Raw genomic sequence first — 17,976 nt, forward strand, 5'->3', positions numbered from 1 at the left:
TTATTATTGTTTGTCATATTTAACCGATTGTTTGATTTTACAGCTTTAAATGCATAATAATATATTAAGATTGGTAAAATGACTCAATTGTATTTCCTTGATGCATGTATTTTTTTGTCTTGAGTTGATTTACGGTTAAATTGTGAAACTAAAAATTAAATGTAAACAGAAAATTGATTGGTTAAGTGAATGAATGAATGGTAGCCTTACTGGATATTCTGGGAGATGGTGGACAAACAAGGTACATAGGGAACTCTACCGTAAACGTCGCCTCATACTGGACGGGGTATCGAGGATTGGTATTTTTGGCGCTCATACCGGATGAGGTATGGAGACAGCCTGTTTCACCTTCATATCAGACGGGGTATTGAGGGATAGTGTTTTTGGCACTCATACCGGACGGGGTATGGGACGGCCGGTTAGTTGACAAAGTTGGATGTTGGTTCACGCGTAGTGGGACATCCTTATGGACCCCAATGGATACTAGTAGATAAATAAAAAAGAAAAATTGTTATTCTTGTTTACTTAAATATGAGATTCTGATGTTGAGCTATTGTCTCTATAAGTCGGTTTTGAAAATCTTTCAATGATAAGTATGCAATAAATGGTTTTACTCATGATAAATGAATTTACTTAAATTAAGAGTTCAATTGGTTGTTTTTATGATTTTTACTAACATTCAGTTTCTGTATCGGTGATTAGTGTGATATTCTTACTGGGATAGTGTAGCTCAGCATTTCATAACTATTTTAGATCAAAATGACCAAGATTTAGATCCGATCAATAAGGGAATTGTGAATAGTTCACCGCCCGAACTCTTTCAAAAGCTAATGAAAGTCGTCCTATGATGCTTAATTGTTTACTTTTCGTTTATTTATTTGATTTCTGTTTGTTTTTTTATAAAAGACATTCTCGTAATTCTATTGAGTATTTTAAATTATAGTGTAAGAAATATAAACCCTAACTGTATTATTCCGCTTCCGCATTCAATTAATGTCTTTATTTTTTTTAAAGTTATGAACCGTTACAAAATCTTAATAATTACTATAAAGTAAAATATCCTAAATATTTTACTAAAATTAGACTAAATAGATTGAAATAAATTGTTGTATTATGTATAAAATATAGTAAATGCTCATGTAAAAATAAATATACTTGGCTATTCCTTTTTTTGGTCCCTTTTTTTAATAATCTGTTGTATAAAATTATTCCCAAGAGCCAATAGCTTACAGATGATGAAGTTATAAGCTTGGAAATTCCAAAACCTCATAAATTCATGACAGTCCGTCCGATTTCGTAATAAACTACTAAAAACATGGAAAACGGCCATTAAACGGTTTTGGGCTATCCCTACGTCGTCGTTTCAAGATTCGAAAATTACCCATCGACTGCTTTCCCTCCATCTGTCGTTCTGTCTCTTGTTTCCCTCTCAGAATAACGGTTTAGGCTTAGGGTTTGCATCCTTAGCTTTCGCGGGAAAGACGAGGGAAGTGAAAAGAAGATTTTCTTTTCCTTTCCTTTTTATCGAAATTTCTCCAAGACCAAACACAGACCTTTCATCGTGCATTCTCTTCCCGCCTCACGGTCTCAGGTACACATCTATGACTTTACTTGCATTGTTGTACCTACTTCTATATATTTTACTTCCACATAGTAGATTATACTATATCTTGAAGCTCTGTTAGTTGTTTTCCATGACATTCTCAAACTAATTGCAATCAAGCTATTTTAGGGAATTCTGATAATTCAATGCTTGGCTAAATGAAGAGGAGTGGAACGTTAGTAATCCTATATCATTTTTTTGTACACCTTTAATTGGCCGAAAGGTGAACACCAGTGATCATGAAGGTCGACGAAATGGGAGTACAGGCTGTTTCGCTGATTTTTGTCAAGAAATGTTTACGAATTAAAAAAATTAAGAAAGCATCGCGGTTTGAAATTTTGGATTAATACATGTATCTGAGTTAGAGGAGTTTATGCTGTTATTGGTAAATGCAGATTGATAGCAGCTGATTCAAGTTGGTGCTCTTACCATAAGTTTTGCAATTGGCGTCCACATTTCCTGAGTTTTTCCATTTTTTATAGCTTTTGAAAGGGGTTTATATGGTGCTATGATCTAGGGGAAGATGTTGATCCCATTTTGCTGGCTTGTTGCTCATGGAGATTCAATGGTTTCTTTCTTCCACGGGGGATATAAGATTGCAATAGGATCTAGCATAAGAGCTCCTTTTTGGATGATGCTTGAAATGGGGATTTAGTCCTCTGTACCTGATATCCTCTCTCATGGTAAGATCATTAGGAAGACAAGTTGGATGAAAACATGAAAGTGTTCAATTCTCAGGCCGTTAATTATTGTGGCTGATGGATAAATACTGAAACATAGATTCTTCTTAGAAGTGATGATGAGTTTCTTCTCTTGCCTTAACCAGAAACAAGGGATAGATAACCCAAAAAGGGATTTGCTGCTAGTATGCCCCTTCTCCAATTTTTTTTTTTTAAAATAGAAACCATATGCTAGATGACATTAAAAAACTAGCCATTCAATTAAAAATCAATCGAGGAAATGACTTGGAGATGATGAAATTTACTCTCTAGAAAACATCAAAATAAAATCTGATTTCCTTAGCATTGGTGTAAAGTTTTCATTTTGCCTTGTTTGCTTCATCTAGAGTTAGTGAATCTAGAATGCTTTCGTATGATAGATCTGGAAGGAATTGAATAGAAGATTATTGTGGTTATAAGAATTTTGCTCCATAAATTGAACACTCACTTTTCTTGACACAAATCACTCAATTTTTTATATTAGAATTAATCTACCTCATCCAGTTTTATGGATTTTAAGGGTGTAATTTTCAGTTTCTAATCTTGTTTTTATTATTTTCTATTATTCTTTCTTCTCTTTATAAACTATTTGTTTATAAATCCAAGATCAATAAAGTAGGAGAGAGAAAAGAGGGAAGGAGAAGCAAATATATGGACATTAGGATATTGATTACTGGAAAATGGATTTCTACAATAAAATTGAGCTGTGACTCCCAAAGTTTTAAGGCTTGACTTGTAACCCACAAAATGCTTGACAGGTGGGTGTTTGGTAACTTTGTTTGACTCATTGGCATTGTGCTTGAGTTGGATCTAGATTCAAATACACAAGGGTTTCATAGTCTAAATCACAAACTCTGAAGAAGTCCATATGGATGCAATATGTTTCTACACAAGATTAGAAAAATCTTTTTGTGGGTGATGATTTGAAAACACTAGGAAAACAGTGATTGTACATAGTGAAAAAGAAGTGCTGTATCCTTTGATCTTTGCAGGTCTTCTTGCGGAAGTAGCAAATTGCAGGGGAGATGAGATCTGGTTTATGAGCTAAAATGAAAGCATTTCGTTTGTTGTCTTCTAACCAGGCCATCGAAGAAAAATGCATTGCAATTGAATTCAGTAAGGCAGCTAAAAAGCTAGGAATAGTACTTGGGATAGTGGATGGCTGTTCCATATATTTTTCTTTATATAGTAGCCCCTGTATTATGAAAGGTACCCACCCCACCAAAATTTGCTTCTGTCATATATTCAACCTGCGCCACCTAATGCCATTCATTCTCGCTCTGTTCTAATCCACCTGACTGAGTTGGTACTTTCATGTTATACAGTAACACAGAATTTTGTTCCAATTGGATGTATTTATTGTTATTGCTGTTTTCCTCTCTTTCTGGTCCAGCTCTCAGATGATGGCCCATAATCAAGTTTTCTCAAAGTTGATGCCTGGTAATGGATCAAGATGAAGTTTAAGGTGCAACTCCAGCAGGTTATTCCATTAGAATGTTATGATATTTTATTGTAAGAGTGATTAATGTTTTTCACAGGAAGACGTAAGTTTTATATTATTAGCAGTTATTACAATGAGAAATAGTCCAAGAACTTCAGAGAGATCTTTCAAGGGGATGCAGAGGGAGAATAATAAATGTTCGAAACATGTTATTTGCCATCTCTCTTTGATCTCATACAACATAAAGCTTGACAAGGCCTGGTTGTCTTCCACAGTGAAGAAAAAGAACAAAATATGGAAACCAGATAGAAAATAACACACTGCTTTGTCTTAGCCTAGCAAATCCATAGAACCTGTGATGGACTGGTTTGAGGACTCAGCTTTAAGGTAAGCTGTGTTGCAGGGGACGTCGTCCAGGTCTCTGAAGGTAGAGTAAGGGCTACTCAACTGCATATCAGTGAGCATTTGGCGGAGTTCTGAGGCTTCTTCTTTAAGCTGAGCATTCTCTTGAAGAACCCGATCATGGCATTCTGAAACATGGCTCAGCTTGTCTATGAGTTGGTGGTTCTCATTCCGGAGCCAAACCACCTGCGACCAGAGTTCATCCAGGTGTCTTTGCTTGCGCATACGTGATCGACGTGCAGACTCTCTATTAGAAATCATTCTTCTTTGCTTTCTCTCGTTGATGAGACTTAACTGTTTCTCCTCTGCTTCGTCGGAAGTTGAATTACTACTAAAACACGATGACTGTGTATTCAAATCTTGAGTATGAGAAGGAATTTGAAAGCTATATAATGGATTTGAAAATTGGTTTAATTGAAATGCCGGGCTATTCTGGGTCATGCTAAAATGAGCTGAATATGGAGATGGGTTTGAAGAAACTAGATAATGGATTCCTGAAACCTCCCCAGGCTGCATGGCTTGAACCAAGCAAATATTTGCCAGGACTTAAGGCTAGGAGGGGAGGTGCTGTAGGTTAAGTTAATGTTAGAAGGGGGATGAAGGCCTGAGGAGTCAAGGTAATTTATAGACTAGGAAAAGTTTGAGTTGGGCCCACTATTTGGCAAATTGGAGTAGCAGTAGGAAATTTGCTGAATGCTTATGCCATTGGATTATCATGCAGATCATGTTTATGTCTTTTAGTGGCATGATGTTCATGTATTCAGAAAATGTACAATTCATGGTGCTTGTTCACATGTATGTGGCCATTCAATGGCTAATGACATGCATGGTCACATGCAGTTATGCACATACATCCTGAGGATTGCAAAATCTATTGTGGATAATCATTTTGAAATCATATTATGCTTACATCAGAGAGAAAGCTGCAGTTTGTATCATGGGGAGTATAATTATTTTAATGGGGAAATATTTTAGTTAAAGTAAAGCAAAAGAGAGAAATGGGTGTTCAAGAAGTCAATCTTGAAAGTAGAGGTGTTTTATTGCTAAGCTAAGTCTGTCAAATTTTTCTGAAATTTGATCAAGCCAATAGGAATTAGAGGAGGGCAAGGGCAGGCCTTTTCTATATCCATAGTTAAGCAGATCATTCAAAGAGTTGATAACTCAACCACCACTTTGGTGGAGACTCTTTACAAACTATCTATGAACGAGTTTGTAACCCTGAGTAGGTTTTAGGATTTCAGAGATACAAGTTCTTGATCTGGTATGCTTATCTGTTATCCTCTATGCAGTGTCTTCGTATTGAAAGATGTATATAGTTAGGAATATCTTGCAAGAGCAGCTTAATTAGCAGATTTTCCTGTAAGCAGCTTGGTTAGAAATTTTATGTACTTATGAATCACAATTGTACTAACTTTCTGGAGGAATTTTTATTTCCCATATCATTTTATGGATAAAGTGAATCACTCTCGAGCTAACATGAAGTGATCATCCATGAAGAATTGTGAAATTTGTTGTGGCATCGTATGGAAAACGATCCATTATTGATGCAGAGAAAAGAGAAAGATCAACACCAAGTAGAATACTCTTTAATTCTCAATATTATAATAATTGTGAAGATGCATTTTGAATGCTTATCTTCATGGGACACAAAAGAGAGGCATAATTTATGGATTTCTCTCTGTTGAACTAGATTAGATATGAAAACACTACTGAAAAAAGCTAGGCAAATTTAAAATGCTGCATTCTTGTGGTCCAAGATTAAATATACATTTATTAGAAAAGGCCAGTGGTAATTATTGCCACTTTCTTTTAGAAAATTATAATTTATTGAGGTTTAGTACGACAAATGCTGACATCATAAGAAGATTAGGTGCAAACTTAGAGCTTTAGAAGCAGAATCCAAGACATGATTTTTTTTTTTTCAACAAAAAAAATGAAAGAATAGTTCTCAGTTCCATTTTTTTTCCTTTTCTTTTTAGTCAAGTGAGAAATGTTTCTTGACTATATTTAGCAATTCCTGTTTAAATAGGTCCTCAAGGAACCTAGTAAAGCAGCTAAATACTAATGCCTAACTGTTCAAAAGAGAACCAAAGATCTTGCATTCTCATAATTACCCTACTGAAATTCAACACTCAACATGCTAGGTAAACTTTTGTATCATTTGTGAAACCATGAGCGCATCTACTGTCTAGATTTCTAGATCACAATTATCTAAATCTTCCTTCTTGTACTATCGACATGAAATGCGGGGATATTATGTTGATGTATCTTGCCCACTTGATATGAGCATAATAAGAGTAGCCTGTCAAAAATTTTGAGGTTAGAAGTCAAGTTGGATCAAAGTTGTACAGTAAACATAAATAAGAAGCACTCAACTTGATAGAAGTATAAAACCTGGGAATTCATGTTATGGTGGGGGATAGGGAGTAGATGTACTTTGAAATGCAATCTTCCACTAAATAAAAGGCTTTCCTAATGCATCCACAACCAAAATCTTGAGGATGCAAATGCCTCTACCATGCACTTTTTTTCTGGTCAGGTTTGAGTGGACTACATGGTCAACAATATCATTAGACAGATATAGACTCCTCTTTCTTTTCTTGTCTTGATGTTTTCTTTCTTTCTTTCTTTTAGTTTTCTCTCTTTTTCTTTATTTTGGTTATTTGCTTTTACTATTTCTCATATCTGATTCAATATTTTTCTTTTTCTCCTCTGAAATATTTATTTTAAGTGTATAAATCTGGATGAGTACCCGAGAACTTAGTATGCCTTTTGTTGTCCATTGTACTTGTAATGTACACACACTGTACAGGTGGATAGCAATTGGGCTTGTCAATGTTGCATAGCTTGGCAGACTGATTTTTTTTTTTCCTCTTTAGTTCATAGGCAGGAGTTGACTACAGCAACTTCATTTGCATGCTTTCCTTTTCTTTTTCTTCCCCTCTGTTGTTTGGTGGGAAAATGAAAAGAGCAGAGAAGAAAATATAACCAAAATCTATTTCTTCGTATTCCAGATTTTACATTCTAGTGCTTCTTTGCTTTATATGAATATCATACGAGTGGTAACCCCTATATAATACACATTTATCTTCCACCTTGCTGGTTAGTGCTGATAGGAAAAACCACGATAAAAGTGAAACACCTGAATGGTTAATTCAACTGCTTGGTCTGCTCTTATAAACGCTTATTTATTGGTGAATTTCCTAGTTGGCATCCCTGAAACTTGCCGTCAAGCCCATAAAAGTTGCTTTGCATATGCAATTCCAAAAGATCACTGGGTTGTATTGCCTTACCTCAATATGTATTAACCTTTTCTCCTTCCCAAAAAAAAAAAGAATTACACTTTTGTTTTCTTATCATCAACTGTGACACTTTGGCAGTAGCAGCAACAAATGCAAGCACCATTGTCCCCCCCCCTTTACCTTTCCTTTTTCATATTTTTCCCCCTTGCAGAAAAGCTACGGGGACATATTTTCTTTTGGATCCCACTGCACTTTCTTCTATTCTAGGTGCTGTTACTGAATTTAAAGGATTTGAATCAGGATCTGCTTTCTTACAAGTAAATTAATCCTGAATGCTTTGGAAATTATAAACCATATAATAATTGAAAATTAGTTTTTCGATTGATTTTATGTTTAGTGTATGCAATAAAATTGTTTGAAATTAGTTATTTTTCTAGATACTAATAATTAATTTTTTTCTCTCTCAAGAATCATTTGTTTGCCAGGTGATTGTTTCTTTGTCCACTTAAATCTTATCGTACGTGAGACCATCTGAGGAACAAGTGTAATATTACCACGGCTTAAACTTTGGATTTTAGACTTGTGAGATTCTCCAGACTTTTTACCACTTGAAGATACTCTTCCACTTGATGCTGCTTCTTTGGTAAGAGTTCTTTTCTAACTTTTAAAGAGTTAAAAGGGAGAGTTTAACTTTTCATTATTCATTAAATCTAATGTCTCTTGACTCCTATAGATAAAAGTAACTTTGGTTCCTTTTAAAAAAATAAAAAGTAATTTTATCCTTCGTAAACGACAAGATAACCAAAACTCAAATGACCAACTTTTTCGTTGTAGTAGTTTTCTGGTAAATGGTGGGCCAGATTTCTTTGTTCATATGTAGGCAGAGTTCATTGTTTATACAATTAGATCGCAATGTTTCTTTTTCAAGGAAATAATATAGTTAAACCATTAGTATTATACATACACCATCTATATATACAATATTTTCTGGAAAAAAAAAAAATACAAGGTAAATTCACAGTATATCATACAAGTATAATACATGCTCAAGTAATCAAATTACCTATGAAGAGAAAGAAGAAAAAGAATTATCAGGAAATTCTAAACATATCCAGTCCGTTTATGTTCTCATATAAACATGGCATGAGTGATGAGGAGCAATGATTAAACCATCTTCTTCCCTCCCCATCACCAAGCTAAAGCTTACAAATCTTATCTACTTCACAAAAATAATTCTCCAAATCTGTATGGTATTCCCATTATACCTCTTCTTTTGGACTGATGACCACTAAAATCCAAGGGAAGGGCGGTGGCAAAATAGTAAAAAGGAGGGTAAACAAGGAACATTGCCCTAGAATAACGGTTTGAGTCATGCACGGAAGGGTACTTGATTTAACCGCCCCCAACTTTTTATGGTATCAAAGTGACCAAAGACAAACCCTTAAAATACACACCAAAATTATTACAGCAATAATTTTCGTGGAGAAGTAGGCACACACACACAAACATACACACACATGTGGGGTGGGCGCATGATAGTGTCCTCTTGTGGGCCCTGCGCTAACCAGCGCGCGTGGGTGCTTAGTGCACCACCACCTCTTCCTATTGCTCAGCCTGTCAACTCATGCGAAAAGAAAAACCCTAGGCCTCTCTCTCTATTTTAGATTTTTTTTTTTAAATATTTTTTTTATGGTATGGGAATTTTTTTCTTTTATTTTTCAGGTGGCCATACCCCTGAGGGGGTTAATTTGCAGATTTGGGGGTAGTGTCACTTGTACCCAATTGTGCACCCCACTAAGGCAACCTATGACAATTTTTTGTTGAATAATGGTTGATGTGGTGACAAACGAGCCATCAAGTTTATTTTTTTTCTTTTTAATTTTCTTTTGGTCAGTCCTTGCCCAAAATTATGACAGATGCAATTAATAATTACAGAGTTGGATCATTTTAGTGAATAGTTTCATCTACCTGAAACATCTCCTAATATTTAACAATGTCATAATATTGTGTTTGTTTGAATTAAATAATAAATAGAATATGATATGTGGAAGAGCTATTGTTTTTTATATTTAATTTTTTATGTTTGTTATCTGTATCGGAATCTCAAAACTCTTTCTAGTTAAATTTGTAATATGAATAATTCTTTATTCTTTAGAATATAATGTCCCGGACAACATATTATTACTATCCGGAAGTTCAATTTTTGGAAAAAAAATTAGGTTGAATATGAGAAAGCTCCAATCTTTTAAGTTTTTAAATACGGTTATGGGTGGGTAGTAGCCGTTAAAGCAAAACGATTGATGAATCAAGTATCTTTAAACATAAAATGTCTTGTTAAATTCAAATGTCATATAGAGGCAATCCCTTCTTTAGTATCTTATCAATCGAAATATGCTACCCAAAGTAGTGAAAATCACTCATAAGTTATTATGTAAACCGTATAATTAAATTTCTAAGAATACCCTACTAATTGTAAAGAATGTAATTTTTTATTATCTAAAATACTCCAAACTATTATTTATTTTATCGTCTTTGCGATTATTAATTTGATTGATTGAGAATTCACATGGAAGACACTTCCAACTATTGTTAATTCTTTATCTAGCCTTGTAGTTAGAAACTTAGGGATTTTCATACTACACCAACATGAATTATTTTATAACCAATCAGAATTTTATTTGTTTTCAGATTAGAAAATATTGGAGTGGAGAAAATATTTTTTGTTAGAGATCAATGACTTGATAAATCTCTTAAGGGAAAAAATAAAGAATTAGTTTCAGATACCTTTTTCTAGAGATGGTAAAAGATTTTATCTTAACTGGCCTCACTTCTTTAAATTATTTCGATTGTGTTTGGAGATAGGGAGTTTTGATCATGACAGACTTCTGCAAATATGTAGAGAATGAATCCTTATTATTTGTTTATTTAAACAAATTTAAAATTGGCATGGCGATCGGTATATGGTTATGTGACACTTTGGAGCATGATCACAAGCATGTACACAATATAATATATATATATATACACACACACACACACATAGAGTACGTATTTCAAAACATCTTCTCCACTAAGAAACCCATATTTCCTTTATAATAATTTTATTTATAATTAATCAGGTAATGAAGTGCAGAGATTGGTGGGTAGAGGATAAGCCCATCATCAGCTAACACCTTCTTCAACATTTATTCCTTTTCTTTCTGTTGTCCACTTCTGTTTATCCGTAATTTGGTAGGTTATATATACATAATATCATATTCTTAATTAATTACATTGTAATGATTTAATAAGATTTTCATCTTTGATGACAATTACATTTACTAATTAGTGGTGAGGATGGTGGTGCGTTCTTGAATAAGACTTTTAAATTTTTAACTCTTCCACGCATATAGATATATATATATATATACACACATACATATAGACATATAATACAATACTAATTAAATATATACTATTAATCCATGTGCTTACGTACTTGTGTTAAGTTCTTGACCCACTAAGAAATGTGGATAATGAAGGTGTCTTTGCTTATTTTTTTAATAAAATTTGTCATTTGCTTTTCTTCTCTTTTTATTATTTGCGGTCTCTGCAGAGAAACTTCGTCAGCAAATTCTTCTTGTCGTTATCGTTATTTTGTGTTGTTGGGTTGTAATGATCTCATTGGAGGACTTGGATATCCTGCAGGTAACATTTCATTTCTCTACATCTTCTTGCCATGTGTTTGGCCTTCGAACCACTCAGTAACAAGTAACAACACTCGCCTTCGCTCATTGGTAATTGTTTCCATCAATATGATCATCATATGATATGTTACTTAGATACTGTATGTTCCATCTTGTAGGCATCAAATAATTAAAAAATATATTCCTGAGGCTATTGTTCGTAATAAACCAGCATTTTTTTATTGAATTTATTTAGAAATTCATATTAGAAAAAAGAAAAAAAAAACAAATTTTATTAAAACAATAAATATTGATATTCAAAAATCTTAAAATAAAAAATATAATATTTTAAATTTTATTGAATTAATAAACTGAGAAACATTGTCTTAATTCAGCATAAAATTTTCTAAGAGTCCAGTGTTCTATTATTTTAGATAAGATTTACCATTTTCTAGTGTTAAATTTGACAGGAGTATTATTTTTCCAAAAAAAAAAAAATCGATGGGAATATTGCTCTCCACCCCTGAAGAAAGCAGAAAGTCTTGGAAGGTTACTACCATCCATAGCCCCCAGATAGATCGCGGTGCACCCGCTCAACCTCCTTTCTGGCCCAAGCCAACCCATTCACAGACTCCTTACCTTGGACTGCTTTAATCCAAAAACAAGTCACCACCATTGACTCAAGGCGTGATCCTGAGAAGTTGGTCTGAACTTAGGGAATTCTTGTCCTGAAACACCCACTACCTGACATCCCTCTGTACTATCATGGCGAGAAGCTGGTAAACAAAAATGTTTTGTTATATCGAATAAAATCCTTAAAATTATAATATGCCATGATGTCCTAATATTACATCAAGATAAACTCCTTTCAGGAGCCATGACACTCGACAAGAAGCCACATGAATAAGCAAGTATTACTGACTGTGTCCCAACCTCATTGAATGAAGTCAGAGTAACATTCTTTGTGCCTAGCTTTCTTTAGCTGAGGTATCCTTATTTTTCCTCCACTACCAATACCAACTTTTGAGTTATCCTTACTTTCCCTTCACATCCATACCAATTGTTATAATAAAAAACTAGTAATAACAAATATTACGTCATATTAAATGGTATATGACCTTTTATGATGTTTTAATATAAAATTAAAATAAATTTTTTAAAGAGTTCTGACAATAAATAAGAAATTATCTAAATTAATAATAAATTATTAACTTATCAGAACACATCTTGAGAATGAATCTCTGCAAATACTCAATCAAATCAATAAAAAAACATCTTACCTGATTAACTTTTCCTAAAAATTTTTGAATTATTCTTGTTTTTCCTTTATCATCATTATTAACTTGATCACTGGAGGGATCCGTTGGATATAACTATGACATCCTACGAGTCCTTTGTCTATTTTGCACCTTGAAGACCTATAAATTTTCATGCTAAAGCAAAACTAAATATAAATTTTTAAATGAATTCCAGAAAAACTTTTTATTTGTTCTCCAAATTTGGACTAAAAGAGACCAACTTTGTCAAGCTTTTTACACCCAAGAATTCAATGATATTGGAGTCTAAGGTATTTTCCTTTTAAGATTTAATGCCAACAGCTATAGCAACCGGATACTAGGATTTTGTGCTGTTCTTTAGTTGGCTGGTTGAGTTTTAGGCTCAAAATTTAATATTTACACTGTATGATTTGGTTAATTGTACTTTTTAATGAGCTATAATTAAGGTTATTCTCTTATGTGAGTGGTAGTACTACATATTTGCAGGTGATTATCTGTAATTCATTTTGGTGATCTGAATTCTGCAAGTATCTGGTACAATGATGAACAAATATTCCCTACTCTTTAATATTATGGTGTGTATATATATGTTCTGATGTGCACCCTTTAGTGTAGACAGTAGTCAACCACTTGTTGCTTGTCTTTCTTACCATATTGCTGCTTGTTATATTTAATATGGATGCTCCAATACATTAATATTTGATCAAACTCACTAAATTGCTTAAATTCCAATTATCATTCACCAACATTTCCTCTCATGCTGCACTTAAAATTCATTTCTTATTATATATAAAAATATATATTTTCTGATATCAAGTTGGGAACATAATTATATAACAATAATATAGACAGAGGAGTTGCTGTTGATCTGGGATTGACAAAAGAGTTTAACTTCTTGTTCAATCATTTTTATAGTTAATTTGACAGAAGCCAAATTTCATGTCATTTTTGTTCAGACATCTAGTCAAGAAACAGACATCAGAAATATATAAATGGAGCACTGAAGCAGGAGGAGCAGCAGCACAAAAAATACAGTATAGAGACAGGAATAGTTATGTATTGAATAGTCTCAAGTACATGCATGGTGCACAATAGAGATCAATTGGGTAATGGATAGTTTCTTTCAAGACAGAGTTCCCTGAACCGTTGCTAGTTACAGGCCTGCCTGTGACCAGTTTAGTGGACAGCAACATCATGGGAAAAATCGAACAAGAAAACAAAACAATGCTTAGACATGTCCTTGGCAGTGATCATGCGCTAGCTATAGGTACTGTGATTCTGATGAATATGCTAGAAAAGATTGAGAAATATGGTGTCAACAGACAAGTTGCCAAAGGTTTTGGGTAACGGAGACAAGCTTTAACCAAAAATAACGAAGAGTCTAAAGCCTGGAACCAAATTTTGGATGAACAATAAGAGGAGGGCAGGGCAGGTAGAATTTCAGACAGATATCAACAACTTTTTTTCTTTCAATCCCAGAATGATTGAGGTAATAATTCTTTAGCCCCACCACGTCCTATTTGAATGAAATTAAAAATATCTATGCATAATTCCTGAGAGAGAGATACCTAAGGTGCCTAAATAGAGAGAAACCCTAAAACAAAGGGCCACACAAATGAAAAGAAAAGTATTTTCAGAGTGAAAACTCGTGCACTGAAGTTCAAGTCTTTTTTTTTTTAAAATAAAAATATTATTGAATTAACATTCATATATTGAAGTTATATTTTGTTTTAAATAATGTTAATGACGTATTTTTTTTAATATATATATATATATATATATATATTAGTTCAATATATTTTAATTTCTATTTAAGAATATAATATACAAAAATCAAACTTAAAAGTATCAAAATAAAACTGCACATCATTACTAAATAGACTACCTCTTATCAATCAATACAGCCATATTGCTAAGGGTTTCTAGAGGGATTTTGAGTGCTTTGTTTGATTGCATTTTTATTTCTCTGGCCACATGGGCTCTCACCCCATTACTGAAAATGACCACCTTTGTGTTTCCTCTTGACAAATTTTATTTTCTAAATTTTTAAATATTTTTTTTTGTGTTTTTGCAAGTGATGTAATTCCAGTTCATTTCTAACATCGTTACAGCTTAAAACAAATGGAAGAACAGGGAAAAACAGAAGTGGGTGGATTAAATAAGTCATGGAGCAAATTGACCAGCCTGGTAATTGAATGATAACTCGATACACTTGGATATTTTTTGCCACTTGCATTTTCTTTATAATGGTGTGCTTGCGGTGCCTACAAAAATTAAAATATTTCTTACTTCATCTTCTCAACATAGTGGTGGCTCTCCTATTATGCCACAAGTCACATTAGCCTCTCTCTCTCTCTCTATCTCTCTCTCTCTCTATATATATATACACACACACACGCACACACACATATATATATCCTCCTAGATATATAATATGTTCTTATGACTAAACAGAGTCCTTATTCTTGGAGCCAAGATTATTTTCATTGACCTTTCTGTGTCAACAGATAATTTTATTTAATTAAAACCCAAATAATTATGATTTCATTGGCTAATAACAGGCCACCCTTTCAAGAAACCAAAATAGCTCCCATGATAATACTAGCTTCTTGTTTTATCAGATTCAAAGAAAAAAGAGTAATGTTTAGCTACAAATGTTTATTCAATTGTAGGCAGGTGTGTCCCTTAGCTTGATTATTTTGGTTTAAATTTTTATAATCAACACTTTTAAGAATAAAATTTTGAGCACAAGAAATTAATGTAGAAGAATACAGTATTAAATTCATTCTGGTAAAAATTTAAGCTTCGTTTGATACATGGTATATATACATATATATTTGTTTTTATTATGTTCACAGATATGTATAAATTTGTTAACAATGAAGAGAATTTTTCTTTTTCATTCACTCGGATCTGTTTAGGTTTTATCAATTTTGTGAAAAAAGAAGAAGATTTTTCTCATTTACTCTCAATCCTGTTTAGTCTCCTACTTCCTTCAATAATAGAAGTGATAATGAAGTTTGGGAAAATCGAAAAATAATTTTTGCATTTTCTAGAAAACTTTGTGTTTTAATTATTTTACAAATATGCAACTTTTGTATAATTTCATGAATGAAAAATATGAATAAACACATGTAAATTTGAAACATAGGAACCAAAAAATATTTTTATGTACTGTAGTCTCAATGACATGCAAAAATTTGTCTGAATCACTTTTAATTTAAAATATATGTACTTATATATAGATTAATTTAAAATTGAAACGAATTTTGTAACGGCTCCGGAAATTTGAAATAAAATATGTGTATTAAAAAGGTTAAATGCGGAAGCGAAATAAAAATTTTGATTAAACATCCCTTACACTAAAACCAAAAACGTGCTCAATGTATAAAAGAACAAACTAACTAAAAGAGAAACTTGAAAATAAAGGCTATAAATATGACTACGGAGTCTTCAGGCGTCCCCTTCGCCGTCTTCCTGCGGAACGGGCTCGGGAACAATGTCTTCCTGATCTGAAATGATTAAATAAGGAATGAGCTACACCAGCCCAGTAAAGACATCACATTATCTCACCGTCACGGGGGTAAAGGTGGGTAGAAAAAATAAAAAGACCAATGGAGCATAGTTTACAACAAATTCTTTTATCAATAATAAAATCCTTTACTATCCACTTACCTCGATGAAATTCATAAAACAATATACGAAAACAATAACATTATCATCATCGTGAAATCATATGAACTGTATAACATAATACTTATCACGCCTTTTACAATTCAATCATTACACAACATATTTTTTCTCATTTACCAGCCTACTAGTATCCATGGGGATCCATAGGGGTCCCGCTACCCGTGAACCCTTAACACTTGTAATCAGATTCCAGGGCCGTCCCCATACCCCGTACGGTATGGGCGCCAAAACTATAAACCTCAATACCCCGTCCGGTATGAGGGTGAAACGGGCCGTCCCCATACCCCGTCCAGTATGGGCGCCAAAACATATAAGGTCTCCATACCCCGTCCGGTATGAGAGACCACAATCCCGGTAGGGTTCCCTACAGACCCGGTCCGTCCACCATCTCCCAGGATATCTAGCCAGGCTGTCCTCATTATCCACTTATCAATTCACATAACCTTTTGTCATTTTTCTTGGTTTCAACCATTCAAACACACACAACATGTAAACCAGTAATGGACACCAGACAAGATAACACAGTATCGGATTCATCACAATACAAACCATAATAAAAGAAACCATGATTCATGCATACGAGACCATAACGTAATTACATCAAACATCATGCTGCATTTAATACTGGAAATTAAATCAAACAATAACAGACCACCACTGTATCAGACTCGGGCTCCATTGGCAACCTTAATCAATTATACATTTATAAAGTCACACAGTACAGTTTAATTATTTATTTAGCTTTAATACCGTGATAGAAAATAGGGTAAGGGGTCCTTACTTGTTTCAGGGTTCGAATACGGCTCTACAGTGCGCCTACAGACTGTCCCTAATTTTTTCTGAATTCTTTCCGGGGAACTGAAACGCACTACTGGTACCTGCACGTGTCCCAAAAAATTCCAAATTAGACCCAGGGCCCTTTTCGGCCAATATCGCAATTCCGGCACGGCGGAGCCGCCGTGTTCCAGCGATGGCGCCGCCGCAAGCGGCGGCGATTCATCTCGGGTTGGCTGTTTTCGGCCACACTTGCATCGGTCCCTGCGATAAAACAACCCTAGGGCCCTCGGGGAGCCAAAAAATTATGAAAAATCGAAGCTTACTGGCGGCGGTGCTCTCGAGTGCGGTGGCTCTCCGGCGAGGTTCGTGTTTTGGTGATTTGGCTCCGATCAACCTGTAGAGAAAAGAATTGTGATCACGGTGATATAAAAATTGTATCAAACGGAGGTCAGGAAGGGCCTCATCAGAGGCAAAAATCGAGGAGTGACGCGGCGGCGCCGCTGGGTTTCGGCCGTATTTTTCCGGCCGTTTGGCCGGGATTTTGGCTCTGATTTGGCCACAGGGGAACTCAGCGTGGAAAAACGAGCCGGGGGTATGAAATTTACCTCGATCGGTGGTCGGAAAACTCCCCGGTGCGGCGGCGGGTGGCGGCGGCTGACTCCTCCGACATCTAGTTCGTCTTCTCCGGCGAGGGCAGGCGGCTAGGATTTTTGTGGTCAGGTGTGGGGGTTCTATTTATACCCTTTTGCCTTTTGATCACAGCTGTCCATTTTGATTAAATCTGGGCCGTCCGTGCGCTTACATCTGGGCCGTCGGTGCACACGCTTAATCTGGGCCGTCCGTGCGCATGGGGACGCATCTGGGCCGTCCGATCGCGCGCGCGCAGATCGCCCACGTGGCCCGTTCCCAGGTCGACGTGGTCTTGCCACGCGGCAGGTCCTGGTTGGCCAGGGCTACTGACTGGGCCGCTGACGTAGCACTGACGGGGCACAATTTTTCTAAATTGTGTTTTGACCCCCCGGTTTTCGATTTTCTTTTCAAAAATACCCACAGAATCCTAATTTTCACCCCTTTTTCTCAAAATCAATTTCAATTAAATCCAAATAATATTTTTACCCAATTTTATCATTATTATTATTTTTATTCTTATTAAATTA

At 34.8% G+C, this 17,976-nt stretch overlaps 1 protein-coding gene and 1 long non-coding RNA gene across 5 annotated transcripts; one reads left to right on the forward strand and one right to left on the reverse strand.

Moving 5' to 3' along the window:
* The first annotated feature begins 1,257 nt into the window (after nucleotides 1-1,257).
* LOC148269113 (uncharacterized) lies at nucleotides 1,258-14,736 on the forward strand. 4 transcript variants are annotated; one of them, XR_015818027.1, is made up of 6 exons: nucleotides 1,258-1,591; nucleotides 7,876-8,050; nucleotides 10,527-10,638; nucleotides 11,095-11,183; nucleotides 13,306-13,838; nucleotides 14,461-14,736. It is a non-coding gene; the product is annotated as an uncharacterized LOC148269113 (long non-coding RNA). The 4 variants fall into 4 exon arrangements; XR_015818028.1 differs by lacking the exon at nucleotides 10,527-10,638; XR_015818029.1 differs by lacking the exons at nucleotides 13,306-13,838; nucleotides 14,461-14,736 and adding an exon at nucleotides 11,543-12,046.
* LOC110813039 (basic leucine zipper 43-like) lies at nucleotides 3,950-4,919 on the reverse strand. The gene has a single exon (XM_022040029.2). It carries the CDS (start codon nucleotides 4,679-4,681, stop codon nucleotides 4,094-4,096), a length of 588 nt encoding a protein of 195 aa, XP_021895721.1. The 5' UTR covers nucleotides 4,682-4,919; the 3' UTR covers nucleotides 3,950-4,093.
* Nucleotides 14,737-17,976: the final 3,240 nt, after the last annotated feature.

Source organism: Carica papaya, chromosome 1 (assembly GCF_054855325.1).
Source record: "Carica papaya isolate Zhongbai chromosome 1, ASM5485532v1, whole genome shotgun sequence".
In the NCBI taxonomy this organism is placed as follows: domain Eukaryota; kingdom Viridiplantae; phylum Streptophyta; class Magnoliopsida; order Brassicales; family Caricaceae; genus Carica; species Carica papaya.